This window comes from Triplophysa dalaica, chromosome 24, assembly GCF_015846415.1.
Source record: "Triplophysa dalaica isolate WHDGS20190420 chromosome 24, ASM1584641v1, whole genome shotgun sequence".
Taxonomy (NCBI): domain Eukaryota; kingdom Metazoa; phylum Chordata; class Actinopteri; order Cypriniformes; family Nemacheilidae; genus Triplophysa; species Triplophysa dalaica.
Genome location: NC_079565.1, coordinates 11,581,487 through 11,592,363, shown reverse-complemented (window position 1 = coordinate 11,592,363; position 10,877 = coordinate 11,581,487). Strand labels below are relative to the sequence as shown.

General features: G+C 37.5%; 2 protein-coding genes across 5 annotated transcripts in view; both read left to right on the top strand.

Moving 5' to 3' along the window:
• Positions 1-344: 344 nt before the first annotated feature.
• lrrc56 (leucine rich repeat containing 56) lies at positions 345-9,867 on the top strand. Of its 3 annotated transcripts, none has more exons than XM_056740219.1 (14): positions 345-644; positions 803-955; positions 1,072-1,159; positions 2,382-2,442; positions 2,867-2,963; positions 3,765-3,962; positions 5,048-5,095; positions 5,502-5,703; positions 5,941-6,132; positions 7,408-7,472; positions 7,838-7,983; positions 8,072-8,271; positions 8,342-8,669; positions 8,964-9,867. In XM_056740219.1, the coding sequence occupies exons 2-14, from the start codon at positions 824-826 to the stop codon at positions 9,133-9,135; spliced, it is 1,929 nt and encodes a 642-aa protein (XP_056596197.1). In that variant the 5' UTR covers positions 345-644; positions 803-823; the 3' UTR covers positions 9,136-9,867. The 3 variants fall into 3 exon arrangements, with proteins under 3 accessions (XP_056596197.1, XP_056596198.1, XP_056596199.1); XM_056740220.1 differs by having other exon boundaries at positions 347-644; positions 8,072-8,256; XM_056740221.1 differs by lacking the exon at positions 5,048-5,095 and having other exon boundaries at positions 347-644.
• An 810-nt stretch (positions 9,868-10,677) lies between these two features.
• Positions 10,678-10,877, top strand: part of rassf7a (Ras association domain family member 7a) — a 35,025-nt gene continuing 34,825 nt past the window's right edge. Inside the window, exon 1 of one of the 2 annotated variants that reach the window (XM_056740652.1) lies at positions 10,678-10,762. The gene's annotated coding sequence lies outside the window, so the exon portion shown is untranslated. The remainder of the gene's footprint in view (positions 10,763-10,877) is intronic. The other variant, XM_056740653.1, reaches the window with a different exon arrangement.

The following is a 10,877-nucleotide window of genomic DNA, read 5'->3' as shown; positions in this document are numbered from 1 at the left end:
GTTCATCTCGTAAATATTAAGTACGTATCGCGCTTTCTCTCTTGTAGACTCCAATCACTTTATTTATTTAATGTATATAAAGTGGTCCATTAATGTAAATGGTTTGTTTATAAGCTAGTAGAGCAGCGCCCCCTTTCCTTTCAGCCTTTGACGAAGACAACAGGGAGAACGTCCTGGGGGTGCGTCACATTACGTAGGTAGTGTTCATGAGGGTAAACCTTTGCCATAGTAGGACACTTGTCATTTGGGCTCATTTAATCGCATACGTGTTCCTTTCAAAACAGAGTTAATATTTCAATTGACGGTTTCTTTTCAAAATAGAAACATGAATAGGCCTTTTAATGAAACTGCAATAATAATCGTGCCTTTATAGCATTTAAGCATAGAGCTTTTATATTAAAACTTTTTTTTGTTTGTTTACAGTTAAACAATCACATACGATACATAAATGGGATTGTGTGACTGTTTTACATTTTTAACGGAGTTTATGTCCATATGATGGTGGACTACAACTCCCATAAGACACGTTTGCTTTCTCCGTATCCAGGAACTAAGCGTGCCGTTGCTATGCAAACTTCAACTGCGGTGTATTTTGTCAGAAAAGACATGCTCACATACAAAAAGGTTGTCTTAGGTGATCAAGGGTAAGATGTTTTATATCTGATTTGAATAATTGTCGTAGGATACAGTGCGAATTTGTAGTTTGACATTTTACCCATAATTGCGTTAACATGTATATGAATCTGCTTCTTCAAGGCTGTTGTGGACAATGATGTGAATCATGGCACGATGTTTCTTTCAGACATAATAAAAGTGACACATTATGAGTGAAACCTCCATTAAGAAAAGGCGAGGCACAGCTCGCTCTATTGTGACTGAATTTAAAGGATCTGTTGTGATAAACCCCACTCCTGTTGAACCTGAGGACTCTGACCACATAACATCAGCAAAGTTGGTAGGATCCCAGAGTTGAGATTAAACATCGAAAGCTTCCATTGAGTTTGTGTTGTAAATGTTCAAATTAAGCCATTTCAGATGAAAAGAACAAGCAGATATCCTATTTTTTTTCAGAAAATTCTGTCAGGATCAGACAACCTAGAGGAAGTGACCTCACTGGAGATGTGTGTTGACGCCCGACAAAACAGTCTGAATGACATCGGTAAAATTGTGTATAATGCTTTTTACTCTTTTTATTAAAACATGTTTTAAAGTGATACTCAACCCAACAATGAAAATTCCGTCTTCATTTACTCACCCTCAAGTTGTTCCAAATCTGTATAAATTTCATTGAACAGTTAACACAAGGAAAGATATTTGGGAGTATGTTAGCAACTGACATTTCTGTGACATCATTGACTACCATAGTAGACAAATTTATTGTATTGTTTTATTATAATTAAGATATTTTGAAGAATTTAGGAAAGCAAATGGTTCTGGGGCACTTTTGACTATTTTCTTTTTTCTTTATCAATGATGTCCCAGAAATGTCAGTTAACTTTCTTTCAAATTCAGTGGTAAGAGCATTGCATCAAGGTAAACATTAGACTTGCAATGGAAATTATGTGTTACACAAGTATTATTACTTATAATATAATTTAGTATTATAAGATATGTTTATAGTCACAACATATGTTTTACTTTGATCGTAGTATGAAAAACTCTTACCAACTTTATCTGTGTAAAGTTATATTATATTGTAAAACTATATTGTTGCCATGACAACATTATGCATTCATTCTTGCCTACAGTAAAAACCCATTTACACCAAAAACAATAACTAGAATGATAAGTAAATTAGCGTCCACACCAACAGACGATAAAATTATGTTCCCTAAAGTCCCTAAAGTGATGATTCACCCAAAATAAAATATTCTCTCATCATTTATTCCCCATAATGTCATGTAGAAGAAGATATTTTGAGAAATGTGATCAGACAAGGAAAGTCAATGGGATCCAGTGTAGTTTGGCTACAAATGTTCTTTAAAATCTTCTTTTGTGTTCTGCAGAAGAAAGAAGGTCATACACGTTTAAATAACAGGAGGGTAAATGATGAATAAATGTTCATTTTTAGTTTAATTACTTCAAGTCCAAGTTTTTACCCCTTTTATATTTGTCTTAATTTGAAAGCGCTTCCTGCCCCCTCTGATCACATTTATTGCACCTGTTGTCCTGTGACACAGGAGAGCCAAGATTGCATAATAGGCATTGAAACTCAGCCAAACCACATCATCATTGGTGACTCATGTATGCTAAGACGCAGAAAAGTGATTTCAAGCGATTATGTGGACAATTGGACACCGCTGAGAATAAAGACATCACCATCTGTGACATCTTATAGGATCATATCCTGTATTTTATTGTGTATTTGTTTTACCTCACAGGTGTACACCTGCCGAAGCTTAAAGAACTGAAAATGAGCAACAGTTTGATCTTATCTGTACGGTAAGATGTCTTTCTTATATATAAGGATACTTATGGAAGGACATTTCATTTCTGTTTCAAAACTCGCTTTCCTTTCATCGAACACACAAGACTATGCTTTGACAAATGTATTTTGAAGAATAAACAAAAGCACCATAATAAACATATTTCTGAAAAAAGATTGACTACACATGTTGGATTCCCGGCATAATTAATACAGATGTCTTAAAATTCCTCTGCACGTCTCAAAAGGGAGGAGACGAACAAGGTTACTCTGTGAGCTCTAGGCCCGCAAGGGACTTGTAAGATGTGAAAACATTTCCTGCTTTGGGATGATGAGAGGCTGGAGAAAGTATCAGGATCCAGAGCACGGATAGGGAAAATGAATCAGGGAATGCTAGGAGGGGTGGGGAATGATCACTTATTGTTCTTATTATTTCCTCAGGGACCTCGGAACCAGCCTTTCCCACCTGCAGGTCTTATGGTTGCCTCGCTGCGGTCTTACCGACTTGGAAGGAATCCCCTGTCTTTCTTCCTTGAAGGTATAAAAAAAGTTCTGTGATGACAAATCTCGGAGTGTTTAGCATGGGAGTGTGCATGACATATGATTGTATTTGGTCTTGGTGGAATAGATCTGCTGCGCTGCTGCTGCGGCTGAGCTAATAAGGAGACTTGCTACTGGCAATATATACACAACAGCTGTTGCTGCACATAACATATGAATAAACCCCAGCTGACGTGGTCCTTGTAGCAGATCTATACCAGTGGAGCTGGGGAAGGAGGGGGGTTCTGAAACGTGCTGCACTGCTGCTACAATCACTAGCTAAGATTTAAAAGTAGAGCAGCACGAACATTGGCTGCTGATACCAAGCACTTCAACGTGTAGTGGTCAGCCTATTATTTCGGATAGGTTTAGACTTCAAGAGTACGCCATCTAGAGTTTCATGGCAGAACTATTCATTTAAGATTCAATTATATTAATGTATGTAGAACACATATATATTCTATAGATTTTAACATGTAGAGTATATACATATTCTACATGTGTATGTTTTATGTTTTTCCTCTATACATTTGTTTTCTATATTCTATGTAAATATATATTTATTCGATATGTTTTTCTATATGCTATATACATAATATGCACATTATAGACATTATACAGTATACACCTGTATGTATTTTAGTTCCCTGATTTCTGCGTGTAAAGCTGCTTTGAAACAATGCAACACTAAAAATAGATCTATGTAAATAAATCTGAATTGAATTACATGGATGAAACTGTAGCATCTATTAAATGCATATTTAGCTTTATTATTATTAATAAACTGTGTTTTACACAGGAACTTTATTTAGCATACAACAACGTATCAGAACTGATCCAACTCAATATCCTGGAACATCTTGAGCTGCTGGACTTGGAGGGAAATAATGTCAGCGATCTGTTTCAAGTGTGGCATTTGGGCTTTTGCGAAAAGCTTAGAACACTTTCGCTGGAAGGAAACCCTGTATGTTCCTGCCCCGGTCCAGGAGCTGTAGAGGTAATGTAGAGATGAAAGACATAAACAAATGCTTTTCTAAGTAATCAAACTAATGGTTCCACATGGTGAACAATTGAAGATATCAAAATATAAAAAAAAATCAATTTGCTGGCAATAAATCCAAATTTGTTGTTTTTCAGCTGTGACATTGCAACAAAGTTTCCTACCACTAATTGTTTCCGAATGATTGTATCATATTGATTTGTGGAAAGCAAACAGCAGGTTATGGGCAAGAGAAATGATTTATTTCTGCTCAATAAGGATGAGTTTCACCCTGTGGTTGAGAGTTCTGAGCTGAATTCACTCTCTGCAGACCAGACTAATGGTCCTGGCAGATAATGACAACTCCATATGCCATCAAATTGCAATTACTTACTGTATTTGATGACTGCTTGATCCAAAGCCGTCCTGCCCCATCCATTACATAAATTACACATTAATATGTATGATATTAGAGACCCAAAATGGACTATAGATAAAATCAATGAATGTACGCTAGAGCAGCGTATTACCGCATTTTGATTATTGTGCCTTTTGCAATGGAACCAAATGTATTTACGGTAAAGGTATGGTTCCCAAAATTTTACATTTTGTCCCCCAAAAATGTCAATTTTGACGTTATGTTGATGACGTTGGGTTACGTTAATGATGCTATGTAAATGACTTCACATTACGTTAATATCGGCACGTTACGTTAATGACATCACATTACGTTAATGATAACATGTTACATAAATTACATTACGTTAATGATGTCATGTTATGTTAATAACATCACATTATGTTAACGATGTCACGTTACTTTAATGACGTTACGTTAATGATGTTATGTTACGTTAATGACTTACTACAACAATATTGTCACAGATACACAGTTTTATTCACTTTCTGTGGAAATAAATGCAAGACCTGTTTTTCTGTACCAATGAAGAGCTAAAAAAAGGGATCGAATAGTATGTGTGAGCCGACATGTTAACATGTATCGGCTCTGCTATTAAAAACACACAGCATCCTCATGCAGATAACACAAGGGTTGAGAACGGTGCTTCATTTTAATCAAATTGCATTTCTTCTCCCTCTGATAGTTTTCGGGCAGCACTAGGAATTACAAAACTGGGGCAAGCCTGCAGCGGGTAAACAAACTACTTTGAATATGCATGAAGTGGGAAACTATGGACAACCTCATTTGCTTTCCTTCTGTCTCCGACTCACTTCCTGTACCTCAATACAGTGAAAATCAGGTCTTGGTACTTTCACAGTAACAACTGACCAATAAAGATGTAACCTGTAGAATAAAATGGTAAAATGGTAAAAATAAAAAAAGTAAATATTGGCTGTGTTCACACCAAGAATGAGAACTATGAAGATAGCTAGTATAGCACTAACTATATTAGCGTCTTCATCAAGGATGATGTTTCTTGTGAGCAGCTTCACATTTTAACAACACAAACCTGAATGGACTGAATGGAAGTTGCATCAGGTACAAAAAATGTGATTCCAACCAAAAGTGATCCCATCCGTTCCTCTGTATCTTTATAGTTGGGATGTGGACATACTCAGGCAGACTATAGCTACAGGTCTGCAGTATACAAACTGATTCCACAGCTGCGATTTCTCGATGACGTTCCAGTCGAGGAGGACAAACCTGAATGCTGTAGAAGCACACCAACAGACTGGACACTTCTCAAAGAATCAATCAAAGACAGTTCCAACAATGACAGACTGGAAAACACAGATACAGGTGAACACCAGGCTTGACCTTTGTGATCCAAACAAGAATATCTATAACAGCTGGAGATACTGTAGTTATCCATTTTTATTCATCATGATGATTGCAATCGTTCTGAAGTTATCGTGTGACCTACATGCTGTCATTTTTGTTTACAGAATTTTTTGATGTACCGGTAATCTAAATCTTAATGACTGAACAGCAGTGTATTAATCTGTATGAACATGATCTGGATGTTGTTGCCATCAGAGGAGCGGCCTGTCGGTGTTTGTGGTGTCAGACCTGGTTCTGCCCAGGACCTTAGCCCAAGAATGTCCTCCAGCAGTCTCTCTAGCCGTCCAGGCAGTGCCAGACCTCTCACTTCTAGCGCCGGGTCAAGACCGGGGTTGGATAACTCCGATCTAGCCACCCTGGAGCATGAGATCAGCAAGCTAACAAATGGTGAGAGAAATGTCGGAAATTGTACCTGGTGTTTATTTTAAGCAGTTATTGGGTGTTATTGGTTGGACATATTTTACTGAATGAAAGGGAATATTAAAGGGGTCATATGACATGGCTAAAACTAATATTATCGTTTGTTTTAGATGTAATGCAACGTGTATACATGATTTAAGGTAAAAAAAACTGTATTTTCTACACACCGTGCATGTTTGTATCTCCTCTTGTTCCGCCACTTTGAAACGCGCAGATTTTTTACAAAGCTCATCGCTCTGAAAAGCAAGGTGTGCTATGATTGGCCAGTTAACCAGTTCGTAGTGATTGGTTGAATACTGCAAGCGTGTGACAGAAATTTAACGCCTCTTACCATATTGGAAACATCAAGTTCCAAAGCAATTGTGCAGACCGGTACGGCCACCTTACTTACGTATACATTTGGGCGGTTTTAGTCAAGTCAAACCACTGACGAAGATTTGTGGGGGTGTGGTTACAAAAGGCGTTTCAGGCAGGTCTGGGTTAGCATTCACCTTTACATAGAATGCATATTGTTTTCCGCAACTAAAATTTTTGCAATTTTTTGTGTCTAATACATGAATTGCCAACTTATAACAGACCAAAGACACAAAAAAAACACGTAGTCGCACCATATGAACCCTTTAATATTGAGATTCAGTGTTGTGAAATGCATGAGCATGTCAAATCTGAAGGTTCACAAGACAAATTATTCGCAAAAATAATTTAAAGCCGATATCTCATTAATTGCCTAATTATTTTGAAACGAAATTTGTGAAATTTCGTCCAGTTACATGGCATCAACACAGTCACACGCCACCTTTGAGGTGGCTGCAATGTTAAGATCACGTGACGATTTTTTTGGGGGAGCACAATAACTTTTAAGTTGCTGCTTCAATGCTTGAAAAGCAATGGAGACAGAGCATTTTTGTAATCCATGTAGATTTGATTGACATAATGAACATCACTTGCCCTTCCCAATCTGGCGGCGTCATGTGAAATGGGATTTTGTAGCAGGAAGTTGTGTTTTTTCTCTTTGTACTGTGAGGGGTTTTGAGTAGAAGATGAAGAAGCTAAACACACAGTATCTGCCGAAACTAAAGCCCTGATGGTTTTAGAGGGAATGAGGTGGGAATTTAAAAAATGAGTACAGTAGGGGGTGCTACTGCAATGTTTTAGTTTGTGAGCTGTCCTTGAAAAATAATACATAGCTAAAGAGTTTGTGATATATGTGACATGTTTCTAACATGTGAAATCTTTTCGAAGGTTTTGGCAGTGTTCTCTGCGGAAATCCACTACAGGCTGCGCGTGCAAGGAGACAGAAAAAGACGGTCAGCTTAAAATTACAGATCCAATCCTCAACACCAATAGATGATATTATTTAAAGATATGAATTCCATAAATTTAAAGGAATAATTCGTCCCAAAATGGAATGCTAGCTTGATCTACTAAACTAATTAACACAAAAGGAAGATTATAGGGACAGTTCACCCAAAAATGAAAATGCTGTCATGGATAACTCTCTCTGGTTATTCAAAATCGGTATACATTTCTTTGTTTGATCGAACACAGAGAAAGATATTTGGAAGAATTCTTGTAACCAAACAGTTCTTGGACCCAATTGACTACCATAATAGGAAAAATAACAAAGTAAAAGATGTCATGTTTTTAAGTTTCTTATCTTCCGCATGTCCAGGTTCAAAACTCTCATTCTCAAACCCGACCCAGCACGCGGCTCAGTAGTTACATTCCTGAACACTCGTATGACAATGAACAGCCAAGCAGTCAGGACCGCACTGATGTTTATGCAGAGCTCAGAAGCTGGAGGATCGAACATAACAAGTATTGATCCATTATCAAACCACTCGCACACTTTCTGTTAGTCATTTGCGTACTACTTGTAAACTGTTTGTCTTTTGACCCCCGACAGACGTCTTTCATTTATCGAGAAGGACCGGCAGTCCCAGGTTATGAAAATCCTGCACTGTGATGATGGATATGAAGATGATGAAGGCGGTCACAGTCATAGTTTTATGAGTGATGACATCACTAGGAATGAAGAGGATGAAAGGACTGTCTGCAGGAATACAACATCTGTTCCTTCTCTCTCACCAGGTGATCTTTCACCAGGTGATCTTTCTCTTATACAACAATGCATGTGAAGCGACCCTTTGTATGTAATTCATCTTTCTCTGTTCAGATGCGTTTCAACACGGCACAGAATCTCAGGAGGCATTCAGACTCTCATCATCAGACTTCATGTCCCCTTCACCCCCACTGGACGCAGTGGCTCCCCATGCTGGCCGGAGGACAACAACGAGTCGCGCCAGGAGACTCAAACCTCATAATGGTGAAGTCCGCATTTCGAGGCCACCAGAGGACAACCTGATGTCAAATCTCGAAACCTTTAAAACAAACTCATCCTTGGATCCTCAGAGTACCACTGCGAAAGCATTGTCGCCTCAAGCTCTTAAAAAAACATGTAGACCATCCACTAGTCTTGGGGTCTCACCTCTACGAGCACAATGGTATGTTTTTATTTCTACATTTAAAGGGGTAGTTCACCAAAAATGGAAACTCATGTCATACAGAGCCTTTAGGACTTTCTTTCTTCTGCTGAAGACAAAAGAAGATATTTTGAAGGATGTTTGTAACCAAACAACATTGGACCCAATTGACTTTCATTGTATAAACACACAACCATTTCTCAAAATATCTTCTTTTGTGCTCTACATAAGAGTAAGAGTCATAAACAGATTTGGAATGGGAAATCGCATTTCTGACTACACTGTCCCCTAATGAATATTTTTTATGTTGTATAGGTCAGAATCTACTGGGATTCAACAACAACTAGACAACTGGCATAAACCAATCATACGTTCTAACTCATCGGTTCAACTTACCCCCACACGTCCACGAACAGCCAGAGCTGCACTGCAGAGGTTACCGAACCGGACCCTCCTGCCTGACAGAGGAAATGGATTCCTGGAATAATGGATTGTAAAACACACACCGTTATGCATGCAGCCCTACAGCAGCTCAGAAATTTTGTTGGGTGTTAAAGGAAAGTCTTTGTTAAAAAGTAACCATGTTCTCTTAAAACGTCTGTCCATTTGGAATGTATTGTAAGCAAAGCTGGAATTAAATTAGTTCATTTTGCAAAAAAGTACATTGTTAACAAGCGACGCATTTATTGTAGTTTTATACAACCATTTTACTTTTTAATATTCTAGGTGAAGAAAAAGTAATGGTGTGATGTCCAATATACACCATATAACACCGGATGGCCTTAAATAGTTTGGATGAAGTCACTTACATTGATCGATCACTAGGAGGCGCCATGCCCATTTTTCAAGTTTTGCTCAGAGGCTGTTTTTGCAGACATTTTCACAAACACAAAACACCAATACAAAGAAACAGGTTATTGCACAGTATGCAAGTCTAGTTAAATAAAAATAAAATACCCCACCCCCTAAAAAAATATGTGTTATATGAACATTTTTTAACCCTCATGTTGTTCGAAACCTGTTTATGACTTTTTTTCTGTGGAACACAAAACACACTCTGTGGCTTTGTGTTCATAAATTTTCGGCTTTGTATTTATAATAAATGTTATTTGGTTACCAACATTCTTCAGAATATCTTCATTTGTGCTCTGCAGAAGAAAGCCATACATGTTTGGAATGACATGAGTAAATAATGGAAGAATTTTGTTTTTAGTTTTATGGCATTATATTTGATGTTGATGTCAAATAATATGTTCTCCTCCCGTTGATCTCTTACAGCAAGCATCCTCTCCGTCAGATTTAACATGTCTAGTCTTGCTCTTACATGTGCAGCCACAGGTGCAAGACTGTAATTCCACGTGTCACTGAAATATTTCCTCATATGACATCCCAGATAACAGCAACTTGTGTTGATGAGCATCATCCTGACCTTGAAGATGTACATCCTTATCAGTCATAAAATTCCCCTGCCTCCTGTTAAATTCTTCTTTAACAGGTTTTACAGTTTCTGAAAGGCATAATAATTCATGTAGTGCTTTAACAAATATCTTTAATAGTTCAAGATATACTTTGTTTGTGTGCATTACCTTTTTTGTCTTGCTTACTTTGTTACATGCTTCCTTAACATCTAAGAGCAAACGACCACATGACCAGTAATAGGCACAATGGTAAATAAATTGAGCTAGTGTTCATATTGTTTTGTTTTAGGGTGAAAATTACACTTTTGCGGGATAAAAATGACAGTCTAGCATTTTGTGCATCATTACTCTAATAAATAAATATATCACACTTTTTACATAATTGCACAAAATTCGGTTGTGGTGGACATTATGGTGTTATCTGTGTGATAGTGGCCTTCCACAATCTTTTTTTTTACAATTCCTTAAATTAAAAACATAAAATTTGACTAAATAAACACAATCTCGAAAGACTTAACGATAAACTCGTAAGGACGAAGTCTGTGATTGGTCAAACGTGTGCGACGTCAAGGTTCTATCCATTGAGCGTCGCGTTCACTTGCGTCGCGTCTCTCGTTTGGTGCTTGTTGAGGTTTATCTTACATTGAACGAAATGGAGAAAATACTTAGAGGGCGGGGAAATGCAGCAAATTAGTGGTAAGTACTGATGCATCTTTAGTTGTTATAGTTTGAGAAATAGGTACATTCGCAAATATATGAAGTTTGTACTGTTATAATGACGCTGTATTTACATTACAAACACCTGCACAAA